Source organism: Palaemon carinicauda, chromosome 20, assembly GCF_036898095.1.
Source record: "Palaemon carinicauda isolate YSFRI2023 chromosome 20, ASM3689809v2, whole genome shotgun sequence".
Classification (NCBI taxonomy): domain Eukaryota; kingdom Metazoa; phylum Arthropoda; class Malacostraca; order Decapoda; family Palaemonidae; genus Palaemon; species Palaemon carinicauda.
The window spans coordinates 9,762,878-9,780,377 of record NC_090744.1 but is presented as its reverse complement, the minus strand read 5'-3'; the positions used below and the strand labels follow the sequence as shown (position 1 = coordinate 9,780,377).

General features: G+C 40.1%; 1 protein-coding gene and 1 pseudogene across 1 annotated transcript in view; one reads left to right on the top strand and one right to left on the bottom strand.

Moving 5' to 3' along the window:
- Positions 1-17,500, top strand: part of LOC137614506 (nephrin-like) — a 261,564-nt pseudogene that overhangs the window by 223,770 nt on the left and 20,294 nt on the right.
- Positions 9,332-17,500, bottom strand: part of LOC137614465 (uncharacterized) — an 11,757-nt gene continuing 3,588 nt past the window's right edge. The window contains exons 4-10 of the mRNA XM_068344271.1: positions 16,454-16,641; positions 14,729-14,893; positions 12,926-13,039; positions 12,244-12,388; positions 11,726-11,881; positions 11,393-11,499; positions 9,332-10,927 (exon numbers count right to left, since the gene is read on the bottom strand). Of these exons, the coding sequence (XP_068200372.1) occupies positions 9,332-10,927; positions 11,393-11,499; positions 11,726-11,881; positions 12,244-12,388; positions 12,926-13,039; positions 14,729-14,893; positions 16,454-16,641 (2,471 nt within the window). The remainder of the gene's footprint in view (positions 10,928-11,392; positions 11,500-11,725; positions 11,882-12,243; positions 12,389-12,925; positions 13,040-14,728; positions 14,894-16,453; positions 16,642-17,500) is intronic.

Below are 17,500 nucleotides of genomic sequence, written 5' to 3'. Positions count from 1 at the left end.
ATATATATATATATGTATGTATATATATACATATATCAATATATATATATATATATATATATATATATATAGATATATATATATATATATATATATATATATATATATATATATATATATATATATATGTATATATATATATGTATATATATATATATATATATGTATATATATATATATATATATATATAAATATATATATATATATATATATATATATATATATATATATATATATATATATATATATATATATATATATATATATATATGTATGTATATATATACATATATCAATATATATATATATATATATATATATATATATATATAGATATATATATATATATATATATATATATATATATATATATATATATATATATATATATATATATATATATATATATATATATATATATATATATATATATAACGGATTTTGAGCGAAGCGAAAAATCTATTTTTGGGTGAGATGGCCATGTCGTCCTGATGGAAGTTCCTATAGGGTAGCTTCCTAGGGTATATTACAACTACGGCGATATTCCCAGAGAATTTACCTTAAGGTACCAGAATTCTAACTCCTGGAGCGAATATCCTTCCTGAAAGGGATATCACGACATATCAGAGGACGTATTCTTGACACGTAACATGGCAATCTGCATCCTGACAGAGATTTCGTCTTGCAGGGGCAATTGGCAAGAAACGAATTCGGGAAAGAAAATGGGGGAGCCGCTCCCAAGGCTCCTTATCTCCCGTTTCGTAAGCGTGTCTGGCGCCAATCCTGGCGCCATCTGTATTCCTTGTAGCGTACACGAGGTGCTACAGATACTGTATGTAGGGAGGGGTCCTACAGCCCTTTCATAGAAAGGCAAGGGCGGGTCCATCAGGACGACATGGCCATCTCACCCAAAAATAGATTTTTCGCTTCGCTCAAAATCCGTTTTTTGGGCTCAAGCCATGTCGTCCTGATGGAAGTATACCAGAGCATTACTGTATCTGTGGATTCTCAGAACGTGCCGTACTCCCCGGAGGTAATTTTTCCCGGTCGACTAGACCTAGAGACCTAAGATGTTACCGTTATACATCTTTTCAACTAACTATAACCCATGTTAGAGCTTCCTGCCCCCTACAGGGAAGAGTCCTACTAGACTCTGGGAAGGTCTCGAAGAGTACATATACCTATGTATGACTACCAAGCAAGCTAATATAGTGGTCTCACCCTATATTAAGTAAAGCATAGTTTGTAAAGAACCACTGCGTCAATATGAAATATCGACCAGTTATCCGCACAATACTTGTATTGGACAAAGGTTTATATCCGCATAGGAAGAAACTAGTAAAACCGCCCTCGTCCCTTTATGGGACGGAGTCCTCCCGTTAAGGGAATCATAAACCAATGCAACATAGCTTGCATAAAAGAACAATTCTATTAGAATTATCCCAGATAAGGTACATAGAATAAATGCTCAATTATACCAATAAATTGACACAGGTGAAAGAGACGCAAGGTTCTCAAGAATAAGTTTATTGACAGACAATAAATAGACAGGTTAACAACAATATATATATATATATATATATATATATATATATATATATATATATATATATATATATATATATATATATATATATATATATATATATATATATATATATATATATATATATATATAAAGAGAATAACCCAAAACTTTAAGCATAAGAATGATAGTAAACAGAACTTGTTTATCTGAAAGAAAAAACATCAAATGCCACTTTTTTAAGATACCGAGGTATCAAGTCATAAAGTCTGTATTACAAATCAATCACATTAGCGTTAGAAACGCTCGGCACACATGTCTGCACTTATGCTAGGTTCACCTTTGGAAAAGGAACAGTCTATATGGGCACTCGGTGCCCTCATTTAGTTTGTAGTACAGTATGTACCTACACACTCACCCTGGACTTAATCGTCCCAATTAAGACCACTGTTCCTCGCAGAGTTAAACAGTAGGGTTAACAACACGACCCACTGCTACCACAGATCTCTTTTAGTTCCTCTACTTGCTTTGCATAGTGGCGAAAGAACACTCTGGAAGACTTCCAGCCAGTGTATGAACGGAGATGTTCAAAGTCCATACAATTAAAGAAATTTAAGGATGAGGCAACTTTCCTCGGATCGTGACCTGCGGGTGTACTGTCAGGATCCACTCTGCGAATAAAATATGTGATTTTCGCTCTGAGTTGATTCAGAGATAAATTTGAGCCTGATGTTTCTCCCCTGAATAGTTGACCACCCTTGAAGTCTGAAGTTCTACGAAGATAGACCTTTAGTTATTCTACTGGACATAGAGATGCATCTTCTTTCAGAGGGCAGATTCTCCAGGGACCCCACCTGTTGGTGGGTAACTCATTCTTGGCGAGAAACGTAGGATCCGGAAACAGGTTCATTTCCCCCCCCCCCCATCCAGGAACTGAACACGACCTGCCTCTCTCGAGAGGGCTACGATCTCACTAACCCTGGCCCTGGACGCGAGTGCAAATAGGAAAATAACTTTTTGTGTCAAATCCTTTAACGCATATTCTTCATTGCTCAACAGAGAAGCGAAATTAAGAACTTTGTCTAAAGACCATGAAATGGGCTTTGGAGGTGCTGAAGGTCTGAGCCTAGCGCAGGCTTTCGGAACTTTATTAAAGATCTCGTTACCTAGGTCGACCTGGAAGGCATATAGAATGGGTCTCGTCAAAGCAGACTTACACACTGAAATCGTGTTAGCTGCCAACCCTTGACCATGGAGGTGGATGAAGAAAGATAAGCAGAAGTCTGTCGAGATCTCCTGCGGACTCTTCGCCTTGACAAAGGCCACCCATTTTCTCCAAGATGACTCAAATTGCCTTCTAGTAGATTTGCACTTATATTCCTCTAGGAAGTCTATGCTGGCTTTCGAAATCCCGAAACGCTTTCTCACCGCAAGGGAGAGAAAATCATGAGCTGCAGGGTCCGGGTTTTCTGTAATGAAGCGCAGACAGTCGACTTCTGGACTCGCTGGGTCAGAACTGGATGTGGTAGCGGCACAAACTTCAGCTGTAGTTCCAACGCCAAGGGGAACCACACGCTGTTCGGCCACTTGTGGGCCACCATTGCCGCTACCCCCTTGAAGGATCTCAGTTTGTTGAGGACCCTCAACAGAAGGTTGTGAGGGGGTAAGAGATAAATCCTGGACCATCTGTTCCAGTCGAGGGACATCGCGTCCACTGCTTCCGCTAAGGGGTCCTCGTACGGGGACACGTACAGGGGCAACTTCTTGTTGTCTCTCGTCGCAAAGAGGTCTATCTGCAGTTCTGGGACTTGATTCAGAATGAAGGAGACTGATCCGGCGTCTAAGGACCATTCCGACTATCGGTGTGAGCCTGGATAGAGCGTACGCTGTCACGTTGCGGACTCCTTGAAGGTGATCTGCCGACAGGTACCACTTCTTCTCTTCCGCCAATCGGAAAATGGCCAACATCACCTGGTTGAGAGGTGGTGACCTCGACCCTTGTCGATTCAAGCATCTCACAACTACCTCGCTGTCCATCACCAATCTTATGTGGATCGAGTGACGCGGAGAGACTTTCTTTAAGGTAAGGAGCACTGCCATAGCTTCTAGAAAGTTTATGTGAAAGGTCCTGAATAGCTTGGACCAAGTCCCCTGGACTTTTTTCCGATGAGAGTGACCTCCCCATCCCTCCTTTGAGGCGTCTGAGTGAATCGTCATCGACGGGGGAGGTGGCTGAAGAAGAACCAACTTCTTTAGATGTCTGGCTTGGGACCAAGGCCTGAGAAGAGTACGTAGCCGAGGCGGCACTGGTCTTCTCAGATCTCTTCGCGCGTTTGATGCATACCTTCTCCAAACTCCGGTTGCATCCTTTAGCTGTGCTCTTAGCACTGGGTCTGTCACCGAAGCAAACTGGAGAGCCTAGTACCCTCTCCTATTCGCGTCTTGATATCCTTTCGGAATCTAGAAGTCTCTTGACAGAACCCGCTCGGAATCTAGAAGTCTCTTGACAGAACCCGCTATCTCCTTCCTTTTCTTCGCCGGGATGGAGAAACGGTGTGACAAAAGGTCCCAGTGGAACTTTTGAGATGGAGAAAGTTGAGACTTTTTTCTGTTGATCTTGAAGCCTAGGTACTCTAGGAACTGGATCACTTGACTAGAAGCTTGCAAGCATTCTGTCTCGGATGCTGCCCACACCAGCCAGTCGTCCAGGTAGGCTACTACCTGAATTCCCTTTAGGCGTAATTGTTTGAGAGCTGCGCTCGCAAGCTTCGTGAAAATCCTCGGGGCTATGTTTAGCCCGAATGGCATGGCTCTGAAGGCGTATAGTCTCCATTGTAGCCTGAACCCTAGGTAGGGGGAGAGTCGACGGCTGATTGGAATGTGCCAATAGGCGTCTGACAAGTCTATAGAGACTGAGTATGCCCTCTTGGGCAGTAAGGTCCTTGTGTGTTGCAGTGTTAGCATTTTGAATTTGCAATTCACTATGAACTTGTTGAGTGGCGACAAGTCCAAAATGACTCTGAGCTTTTCCGAGTCTTTCTTGGGAACACAAAACAGCCTCCCTTGGAATTTGATGGACTTCACCTTTCGGATCACTTTTTTCTCCAACAGTTCTTGAACGTACTCCTCCAGAATGGGGGTGGAGTGTTGGAAAAACCGAAAGTACCGGGGTGGAGAACTGTACCAGCTCCAGCCCAGTCCATTCTTGAGTAGGCTGTGGGCCCAGGGATCGAAGGTCCATCGATCCCAAAATTTCAGCAGTCTCCCTCCTATCGGTATCATTTCACTTGGACTGCCGTCCTGAGGTCTTGCCTCCCTGACCACGACCACCCCTGAATCCCCTTCCCCTTGAGGGGCGCCTAGACAAGCCTCTGGCTGCTCCTCTAGGCTTTGCTCGAAAGGAAGAAGACTGTCCTTCGAACGTTAGGGTGAATGCCGTGGACTGAGTCGACACAGCCTGGGGTACCCACTGAAAAGTGGTCGGGGTTTGTGCCACCATCTGGGGCACTGGAGGCAATGGCAATTGCAGTTGCTGTTGCTGTCTAGAGGGCTTGGCTGGCAGAGACGGTAGCCTAGTCCTCATAGTCTTCCTCTTTGGTTGAGGACCCTCATCCGGGGAAGACTTTCTTTTGATAGCCAGGCCCCACTTCTGGAGAAGGTTTCTATTCTCCACGGCGGCCTTATCAACAACTTCTTTGACCACATCGGTAGGGAAAAGGTCTTTTCCCCAAATGTTGGAGGAGATTAATTTCCTTGGCTCGTGCCTCACTGTAGCCCCGGTGAACACGAAATCCCTACAAGCTCTCCTCGCCTTGACGAAGCCATAAAGGTCCTTCGTCACCGTGGCCAGGTGAGTCTTAGCCACCACCATGAACATTTCATGGACCTTGGGGTCACTTGCCATCGTCTCAAGAGTAGTCTGAAGAGACATTGAGGCAGCCAGTCTTTCTTTTGTCTCGAACTCTCTTCGCAAAAGAAAGTCAGACAGCTTGGGGAGGTCCTTGCCGAATTGCCGTCCGGCAATATCAGCCTCCAACTTTCCCACTGAGAACGTCAGATGGACGTCCTTCCAGTCTTTGTGGTCCATAGGCAGGGCCAGCGACAAGCGTTTACACTCCTCCAGGGAGGGGCAAGGCTTGCCGGCCTCGACTGCTTTTAGGACAGCCGCAAACCCTTTCTGTAAAAAGGGGAAGGCTCTAGCAGAAGAGGACACAAAGGAAGGGAGCTTCTTGCTCAATGCAGCTACCTTCGAGTTAGAGAAGCCCCTCTCCTTCATCGAGGATGAAAGTAGAGCTTGAGCCTTAGCATGGTCCATCACTATGACCTCCTTCGGCTCTGTCTCCTCCTTTGAAGCTGGTTCCTTTCTCAGCCGGACATAACAGTCCGGATATGATGCCTTGCTGGGCCAGAATTCCACCTCCTCTAGGGGGAACTGAGCCCAGCTTATCCGAGATGACGATCTTTCCAGTCGTCATCGGCATGTGCTCAGCATACCTCCATGGGTTAGCATCTGAGCACAAGGGAAGGTCTTTCACATTGATCCTTTTCTGGGGCCCATGTGATTCTGCAAGGCACTGCATCCGCAGTTCCATAGCAGCCGCCTTCTCCTGATTCTCCTTCTGCATTTGTTGGATCATTCCAACAATCGAAGAGAGGGCCTGTCCCAGCTCTACTGGGAGACCGGCCGATGTTGAGGGAATAGGCTCCGGAATCTGAACCGGAGTAGCCGACACCTCGTCGACCTCTTCCTCTACGACGTCCGGGGCTTGAACCTCATCCTGGCCCTCTGCCAGGAGGTCTTCTTCCAAACGCTCGTCCACGTCAGACATCCTGTCATCTAACTGGATGTCTTGCATCGCGACCGCGACTTCAGCATCCACCTGGATCTGACTTTGGGGGATCTCCTCTTGAGGCTGGGGAATCACTGCATCAGCTGATGCCTTAGGGAAAAGATACGCCCTCATCTTCTCACTTGAAAGATAAGGGCCAGAGGTGTTCTTTTGGAAGCCCTTTACCCAGGTACGATGCTTCTCCCTTGCTATATCCCTTGATTCCGCCGTCCTAGGGGAATCAAAGGCCTCAGTAATCAGGTTAGTGCACACAGTACATACCTGAGGGTCCCAATACTGGAGATCATCCTTGGAGACAGCGCATGCTGCATGTCTCCTACAAAACTCATGTCCGCAGAGGTTCTTGCTGCGGACGTTGCAGAAAACATTTCCGCACTTCGGAGGGTCCTCCTGTAAAGAGAAGAAATTTCCATGAGTATCAAGTGAACTATGTATCACTGGATATGCATAGTATAGCATAATAATTCATAAAGGAAAGACACACACTTGTGTTTCCCTCACAACCCATTGTTGCAGCCTTCCAGATAATAAAATCAAATGGTTAATCTCTTCTAGAGTAACCAATGCAAAGTTTCCAGAGGAAACAGGTGAAGCTCACACCTAAGCAATGATTTTAAAATCCTGGATAATAGGCAGGAAAGAACTCACTTTCCTATCTGTAGGGCAGCAGCAAAGGACTGTGCAAGAAAACACAAAAGTGTTAGAGCACACAGTGCTGTACCAAAACCCATACTATAGTTTTCTTCCTTCTGTATATGTTATACTGAAGAATACTAGTACAGTATAGGAGGATGCTGGCCGGCACACACCATAACTAGCTTTAAAGTATACTACTTAACAGCTATAAGGCGGCAGAACTCTGGTTCAAACGCATGTGCCGGCCGGCAGCAATTGCCGGCCGGCAACTACACAAGGTAGCACCCAGCTGCCGGCCACACTCTTGGTGACCGGCAGACAAGGGCTGACATTAGCCGGCCGGCAAAGGTACAGGACCGATGCCAGCCGGCAGCAAAAGAACCAGAGGACTACACCCGGCCGGCAGCTCTGCCGGCCGGCAAGGGGCTGAGTCAATTCCACATCCTAACCTATTCTAGGTCCAGATGTAGAACGACGTACAGTACTGTAATGGCTAGGCCATTACGGAGAGAGGGGGAAGGGACAAAAGAGGATCCTCCCAACCTTGCTTTAGTGACGGATCACCCGCAGCCAAGAAACTTATCTCAGCCTAAGGGAGACCCAAGGGTGGAGGCCAGCAATACTTGCCAGCTCCCAGAGCACCAAAGCAAGGAAGGTGTTGCTACTCCCAGGGAAAGAAACTTATCCTCCCCCAAGAACAGCAACAAGGACTAGTCTGGTAGATCACAAAAGAAGGAATCATATCCACAGAAACCTTCGGTAGTGGCCTAAGGAGGCTAAGCCACCTTTGTCTGTGTCAGGCCAGCGAGGGAGACTCTACCCCAAGCCAGACAAACACAGACTCAGACTAAAAAACTCTGTTGTTCTGTCCCTCTTGAACCAGACTTACTGGAACAGGAAGGTACAGTAACACCCCAGTATAGTTTTATCGAAAATTAATTCGGAAAAAACCACTTAGGGATAAGCCCAAGGCTTAAACAGAGGGAAAGGGATTGCATACCTTCTCCGAAGAAAAGAAAGCAACCGGGGAGTATGAGAAAGTATACTAAGGCTCCATAAGCAACTTAGCCTAGGCACCAAGAGAATCGATTACCTAAATCACCGAAACTCACTCGTATACTATCTTGGAAATATTCCACACAATCTTAAATGTATAAAACATAGCCTAAAGCTTCAATAAAATTTTAATACACTCGGAAAAACCAGAATCCTGCATGAAGTACTAGGACCAAACGACTAGGCTACATGGCCTAGCGTAGGCCAGAATGGCGAATACTTCGCCAAAATAATACTAAGCACGAAAGGAAATCCTATGTAATGCTAAATAGCTAAAATTTATTAAAGCAAAACAACCGGGAATGTCGCTCTGACTAACTAAACTTATACCTAGCGAGCGACAGCATCCATGACGCCTCCGGTAGGCTACGGCTCTTGTAACAAAGATTAATCCTATTAATCACTCAAAAATTTACCAAGAGCCTACATTTATACATAAAAGACGAAGACGGAGAAGCCATGAAAAGCAGAATAAATCCAAGATTTGCGAGAAACACAGGAAAAAACACCGAGTTGTTAAGCTACGCAAAAAGGAATACAGATGGCACCAGGATTGGCGCCAGGCACGCTTACGAAACGGGAGATAAGGAGCCTTGGGAGCGGCTCCCCCTTTTTCTTTCCCGAATTCGTTTCTTGCCAATTGCCCCTGCGAGACGAAATCTCTGTCAGGATGCAGATGGCCATGTGGCGTGTCAAGAATACGTCCTCTGATATGTCGCGATATCCCTTTCAGGAGGGATATTCGCTCCAGGAGTTAGAATTCTGGTACCTTAAGGTAAATTCTCTGGGAATATCGCCGTAGTTGTAATATACCCTAGGAAGCTACCCTATAGGAACTTCCATCAGGACGACATGGCTTAAGCCCAAAAATATATATATATATATATATATATATATATATATATATATATATATATATATATATATATATATATATATATATATATATATATATATATATATATATATACATACACATGCGTGCGTGCGTGCATGTGTACTTGTATACAAGTGTATTTGTGCATTTGTGTGCTTTGTTGTTTGTTTAATACAAATATTTGACAACACATTGTGAAACGTATGTTAGAAAGAGAAGGACTATCAAATTGGTAAATGAGATTCATATCTATTCAATCGAAAACCAATTAGATAAACACGTTAAGACAATTCTTAACGAATAGAGTAATACTAGTCTAGTATCATTTGTCACCCACAATAAGGTCCATAATACCAAAATCAACAGTAAGAATATAGTAGATTCCCTTACTCACCGAATGTTGTTTCTTTCCCCCTACGTCCTTCGGGGCAAGGAAGCTCCTCAGCATATAAAGAAGAAGGATCCAATTCTGAATAGCGCGGAATGTCATGCCGAACATCCTTCCTTATGGGACGCAGAGGATACTCTTCCGTTGGCCTCTGTACGCCGTGGCTATACTCCTCCTCTGTGAATGGTACTGGATACTGGTGCTCACTCTGGGAATGTGTTATGCTGCCGTAAGGGTCGTGAGAGCCCTTTCTAGAATGGGTCAGGTACTGGTCATACGAGAAAGGAAATTGAGCCCTCCGCTGATGGGTTGAGTGATGACGCTGCGGTGATGGGCTATATGAGCTCTTCTTTCGAGGGAGGCTGTGTGATCTGTACAGGCTGGATGGGGTGACCGAGCGCTCTGGAGGCTGAGGCGAATAAGTCTGGGGGATTGGCGTGTAGTCGTAATACTTGCTGACCCTATGCGAAGGATGATTGAGGTCGTCGCAATACGGCATCTGGTGATAGCAATCCTGGGTCTCGGCATTGGAACAGTAGGGTGGGAGCATTTCTTGCTTCTCATCTGGTTTTCTCTGATGGAGTTGTATTTCTTGGTGACTCTCAGATCGCTGCAGACCATAATTGGGATGGAGGTACTGATAATCGGTCTGACATATTTGGGCTAAATGCTGCTGGGAGTCTTGAAGGTGTTCTGACTCTACGTGATGATAATGATCGTGCTGGTGATATGCTGTCGGTTGAGAATGCTCTGGCTGCTGATGTTGGTGGTCAAGTGGATGATGATGATGGTGATGATGCTGTTCCAGATGATGTATATACTCTTGATATTGCTGTTGTTCATGCTGTTGTTGAATATGAGGTTGACCATGATAGATGACTTGTGAAGTAGGCTTATTTGCGCAACAAGGGGGCGCAGCAGAGGAAGCCTCGTGTTGTTGCATTTTATCAGTCATTGAGCACTTTATGCTAAGGTCATGGCCGGAAGGTACTCTAACTGGGGTAGAAGGCATAAGGGCAAGGGGAGGACTAGAGTTGTCTTTGTGGCGCTGACTCACGGTAGCATTTCTTCCTAACCTTTGAACTTGGTCGTGTAAATTGACGTAAGAAGTATTGCTGTAATGAGACGCAACAGAGAGTCTGTCATCTTCAAGACATGTCATATCCATGCTTAGACGTCTGGCCATTGCGCTGCTACTAGAACCAGAGGTCTTGGGACACACATCCGGGATGTCAGGCTGGTGACCAGAAACCTTCATTCTTCGGCTGATGTTGTCATCTAAATGCTGTGTGGCTTCCTGGTTCCACTCAACTATAGTTTCTTTCAAGTTCTCGTTACAAATTGTTTCAGGGTTTGGTGTTGAAGACCTGCCTCTCTGCATGTTCAAGCCTCCATTCAATAAGGCACTGTTGTAATTCCTACAAGGACTACTAGCAGGAGGTATTTTTTCTAAAGACGAACTGGCTAGTATAGGATTGTCTGGAGGTTTAAGAGACGCTGGCATCCCTGGATTGATATGATGGACGGTCAGAGTTGTGTCCTCTTCTTCTTCTTCCCCTTCTTCATCTCTCCTCTGTGAGGCCTGGCACACCATCTATTGTGAATAAATGTGCACAAACCATTTATTACTAATAAATCATCAGAAGAGTGTGAATAATTTTCTAATGGAAATGAACGGTTTGCATGTATGTTTAATTACTTTTAAGTATAGATTTTTGCGTATGATATCTAGGTTAGCTATTGATATATAACTGATTGTGATAATTTTTCAACTTCCTTTTTTTGGCTTTAAAAGTGAAATGTTTGTGTAATGATCATAAAAAAATGAATAATGAATCTACGGAACAAAAGGTTCAGTAATGAACACTGGCTCTGTCAAAGTTTTCTAATAAAAGTAATATACTCTGTCTCCTAAATATAAGAAACCGAACCACTTTATAAATATAAAGCTAATGAATTAGAGCAAACAGAGCGAAGTAATAAGAAGAATGTTGCTGAATCAAATTCCTAAAAGTAATAAAACTCTGATGCGTTTCTTTGAATATAGAGAACATCTCACCTGATAATGGGAAGGAGAGGACACAGTGTCTGAACTTCCAGTTCTGTCCTCTTCATCCGTGGTAATTCCTGGAGTTGATGCAGGGGTGTAGCAAGCCTTGTAGGTGTCTGGTTAAAAGAGAATTAGCCATGCGTCATCAAATTGGTCTGATTACTTTACTTGGAAGTGTAAATCATTTTAGTTTAACTTATGGACCATAGATGTCATATAGATATATAAGATACATGTAAACAGTCACTGATATGAACTATAAAGTCTCAGAAAAGGCCAAATTCAAAAGTTCTAATCCTAAAAAACGAGATGGGAGAATGGTGAGGGACCCAGCATCCTTACTTGAGGTCTGTCGCATTTTGGTGAAGCGTTTGAAAAAGCAGATGATTATTGATATGTTTAGAACGAGTAGCGCAGCTCCAGTCAAGGACATCAACAAGAGAGTCAGACGAGGAACTCTGGGCTGACTGCTGCTACTGGCTACCTCCTCTTCAACACCTGAAAATGGTATAATGGCTCCATATGTTAATATTGGACATTATTTGAACTCCACGTATTGCAAAGCATGTGTTTATGCAAGTGAAAGAACTTGGGAACTATCAAGGTAGCTTCAAACAACTTTAAATATTAAGAGGTTTAAAACACAGGCGGTCAATTAATACAATTAATGCACAATCCTTATTTACTATGTGCTCTGTGATTTGAAACACCTCGGTGATTACATGATCTTTAACAGTTTATTTTAGGTTGATCAATTTTCTAATTTGTATAAAATTTCACAGAAGAGTTTTGAATGATCTTGCAGTCAGTGTATTATAATAAATGAATAAAAAAAGACTGAGTAAGACATTTTTTATTACCTGGCACAGTGAAATGTGTTGGTGGGAGAGCGAAAGGAGACCGTCCCTGGTCGTTGAATGACTGAATCATTACCTCATAACTAGTACCAGGCGTCAGTCCTTGTATTGATGCTGATGTAATGTTTCTCCCAACGACGTCTATGAACTAAACAGGAAGAGTAAAACGAGATTAGATACTCTCTAAGAGTGAAAAGGGATTTGTTTTCTACATCAAATGTAATTTTATTAGACGTTCTCTTAGAATGAAAAGGCTTTTTTTATAACAAATCTAATTTTATTACATGTTCTCTTTGGGTTAAAAAAATTCTTTTTCTATATAAAATTTAATTTCATTAGATGTTTTGATAGACTGAAAAGGGGTTAATTTTTCTATAGCAAATCTTATTTTATCAGATGTTTTCCTAGAGTGAATAAAGGTTATTTTTCTATAACAAATCTAATATCATTATATGTTCTCTTCGAGTAAAACTATTTCTCTTTCAATATAAAATGTAATTTTATCTAGGATAGGAATAAATTTGTCATATTAGTCTCCAAGATAAAATTGGAAGGGATATACGTTCACCTAAATATTCAATACTAGAAAGTTACCTAAAGCATGAATATAAATAAGCTATCACATATGGATTTAAAGAAATATAGAAGCATGGAGGTTGGTTATATCTAATAGTATCTTACTTACAGTATATTTATTTCCAGTTTGTGGTCGATATTTAAGAGAATACCCCGATGGGGACGTTCCTTTGTCAGCTGGTAACCAAGACAAGATGGCGGTGCTTCCCATGACATTGCTCACCTGGGGTGAAGACGTGTAGAAATTATATGCAAACGGTTTAATGCAGGACAATGCACTAGAAACTAACCATATATACATATGATCAGCGCTCAAACCCCCTCTCCACACAAGCTAGGACTAAGGAGGGCAAGGCAATGGCTGCTGATGACTCATCTGATAAACCTATAGGCTCCTCTAAACTCCCTATCCTTACCTAACAGGGATGGTGAGGTTACAGCGACCAACAATACAAACGAGTTTGACCAGGACTCAATCCCCAGTTGGCGTTCACCAGTCAGGGACGTCACTACAATTGGCCGTTCATGAATGGCAGAGGCAAGGGACAGTGACGTTGCCCTATCAAGCAGAACAATGCCATAGAGACTGACCATATATATATATATATATATATATATATATATATATATATATATATATATATATATATATATATATATATATATATATATATATATATATATATATATATGATCAGCGCTCAAGCCCCCTCTCCACCCAAGCCAGGACTAAGGATGGCCAGGCAATGGCTGCTGATGACTCAGCAGAGAGACCTATAGGCTCCTCCAAACCCACCATCCTTAGCTTACAAGGATGGGGAGGTTGCAGCGACCAAAAAAACTTACGAGTTTGAGCGGGAATCGAAATCACGGGCTGGCGTTCACCAGTCAGGGAAGTTACCACATTAGTCACCACAACCCCAAAAGTAACCATTTACTATTTAAGGACAGAGAGAGAGAGAGAGAGAGAGAGAGAGAGAGAGAGAGAGAGAGAGAGAGAGAGAGAGAGAGAGAGAGAGACTCATCCGAGCTGATAGCTAAATAACTTTATTGTAACGAATAGATTTATATTATTATTAGAGATGGAGAGAAAAAAAAAAGAATATTTATGTTTACAGTATTAACATCCTCAATGTCGATCAAAGAGGACACATATTTGATGATATTAATAATATTCATCAACGTACTAAATCATGATAATAATTTTTCATAAGTCATTTATTGTATACCAACATAAACAAATTATCCTGTATATCAGAGACATAAAAGTATACGAATTCTATTAAAATTAAAATATTTTCAGAATATGGAACATCATTCAGTAAAGAAAAACATTTAACAGAACTACAAACTTTTCCAATGACACTGGAAAGAGGATGATTACCATCCTCATCTGGGCACTTGAAAAGTAAACTTACATTCTAGTACTCTAGACGAAAGGACTCAATAAAATGTAAGTTGCTTATTTAGCTGCAAAATTCCTGAAGGTAACATATAAAGGAATTTTAAAATGTAATATAATTTAATGTGCCTTATATAATAAAGAGCAAGTGTCTTGATATATATATATATATATATATATATATATATATATATATATATATATATATATATATATATATACAAGTGACATCACCAGACGTATAACTACTTGGTCTTTCCCATCCTTCAGATACGATTGATAGGGATTAAACATAATGAGAGGAAGGTGGGTGTACGCATGTGTGCATAAACATCTAAATATTCACCAGTTATTTTAAACGGGTCGCGTACACTACCATTATAATATAATCCGGGAAATAACTGAATGATATAAAATAATCAAATGAAAGCAAGGTTATTTTCACCAACTTAGATAAAATGGAAAAATATAGTATTCATTATTGCTTATTGTTATTATTTATATACTTACATTCAGGCTCTGTGGTTCCGAAGGCGGAACTGGAGGCCCAAGGGTATGGTTAGCAGTGTAAGTTCCCCTGGAATTCGTGGCCTGACATATGTAAGTCTTGTAGTCCGTTGCAGTGATATTTCGAACCTCTAACACAGACGACCACATATCGAGATCATCCAGTAACTTAGGTGGCAGTTAAGAGGATGAATGTGAATTACATTTTGGAAATTTAATAATTATGTTTGTTTATTTTCTCCTTAAAAATATGCAAAATTGAACATAGATTACTTTTTCATGCTCTCTCTCTCTCTCTCTCTCTCTCTCTCTCTCTCTCTCTCTCTCTCTCTCTCTAAGAATCGTATACAGTTTAACTTTTCACCTTCTCACACATACACAAACACACACTCTCTCTCTCTCTCTCTCTCTCTCTCTCTCTCTCTCTCTCTCTCTCTCTCTCTCTCTCTCTCTCTCTCTCTCTCTCTCTCTCTCATAATTCAATTTATCTAAAGCGAGATCATCCAGTAACTTGGGAGGCAGTGAATAGGACGAATATGGATTATATTTTGGAAATTAAAAAAATTGTATTTGTTTTATTTTCTCCCTAAAATTATGCATAATTATTTATAGTTTAACATCTCATAAAACACTCTCTCTCTCTCTCTCTCTCTCTCTCTCTCTCTCTCTCTCTCTCTCTCTCTCTCTCTCTCTCTCTCTCTCTCTCTCTCTCTAAATTAAAAGAAAATTTTTGTTTTACTTTGTCTTTAGAAATAAGCCAAATTGTATACTATTCAACTTTTCATGCTCTCTCTCTCTCTCTCTCTCTCTCTCCTCTCCTCTCTCTCTCTCTCTCTCTCTCTCTCTCTCTCTCTCTCTCTCTCTCTCTCTCTCTCTCTCTCTTTTAATCATTGACTTAAGAAAATAAAGTTGAAGCTCATTAAAATGAATTAGTATAAAAAAAATCTAAAGATATCTCCTACATGGATTAAAAACAAAGTATCGGCTACAATATACAACATTAAACTTGAAATACCAAAAAAAGAAAAAAAATACAAACTATTAAAGAAAAACTTATTTATTCTGGCTAATATTAGAAAAAATATCGTTAAAAAAATTCTCCTGGAAAAAATAAAAATCTACTTTTCTAATAAATTTTAGAATGAAATTTAAAAAATCTAACTTTACAAAAACATTTCTTAAGGAAAAATAGAAAAAAAAACAACTTTTGTAATAAATTTTCTAGTGTAACAAAAATTTTTACAAGAAAGGATTAGTTATAATTAGAAGGATATCCTATTCATTGTTTTTTGTAAATATAGAAACAAGACCAAAGTTATAAACCTTGAAAAAAATTACTAATATTCAAAATAATATTCAATAATAATATTTAAAGTGACTAATATTAAAAATAAAATGCTTTCGTGAAGAATTTTCTCCTTCAAAAAAATATGATAAAAAAATCTTACTAATATTTAAAATACTAAATGATACTATTTAAACTGACTAATATTCATAATAAAACACTTTTGGATTGAATTTTCTACTCCAATAAAATTATAAAAAAAAAAACTCACTAATATTTAAAATATTGAATGATAATATTTAAACTAACTAATATATAAAAAAAATTTATAATGAATTCTCTGCTCAAAAAAAAAAAAAAAAAAAAAACCATCAAGAAAAGGACAACGATAAACCTTCATTTTTTTTTCTTAAATAAAGAAACAACACCAAAACTTCCCTTACCTTCGGTCTCCTTATGAAATATTTTCTGCTGTTAAAGAGAACTCTCTCTCCATCGATACTCCAGCGGAAGTTAGGTGCCGGGGCAGCCCCAACTGTGCATTCCAGACTCCCCGTCCCTCCTAGATTTGCCCACCATCGGAATTCCATCTCGCTCAGGCCGTCTTCGTATCCAGGGGGTTCCGGAGCCTCTGTTTTGTTCACAGTTATTTGAGTTTTTTTTTTACCTTCGTCAACGAAGTTGAGAAGAGGTTATGTTTTTTCTTATCCCCCATATGCGTGTTTGTGTGTTTGTTTATGAGCAGCTTCTATTTTAATTCTTTTTTTTTTACCTTCGTCAACGAAGTTGGAAGTAGGTTATGTTTTACCCGCTGTTAGTGTATTTATGTGTTTGTTTGTGTATGTTTGTTTGTAAATAATTTCTATTTGAATTATTTTTTTACCCCCGTCAACGAAGTTTGAAGGTGGTTATGTTTCAACCCATGTTTGTGTGTTTGTTTTCGAACAGCTTCATGGCCATTCGGGAGCCTCTGTTTAATTCACAGTTATTTGAGTTTTTTTTTTTTTTTACCTTTGTCAACGAAGTTGGAAGGAGGTTACGTCTTACCCACTGTTTTTGTTTGTGTATGTGTGTTTGCGAACAGCTACCTGGCCATAATTTTAATCGGAGCGTAATGTAACTTGCAGGGATTAACTGTTATGCAAAAAGCTGGAAATGCTTAAATTTTGGAAGTTCAAGGTTAAAGGTCAAGGTCATTGTCAGGCAAAATGTTCAATTCACGTAATCAGGCATAAGTTTGGACATCGTTGTCACAGACATTTACGTATATATATATATATATATATATATATATATAATATATATATATATATATATATATATATATATAATGTGCATATATATATATATATATATATATATATATATATATATATGTATATATGTTTATATATATGTATATGTATATAAATATATATATATATATATGTATATATACGTATATATATATATATATATATATATATATATATATATATATATATATATAT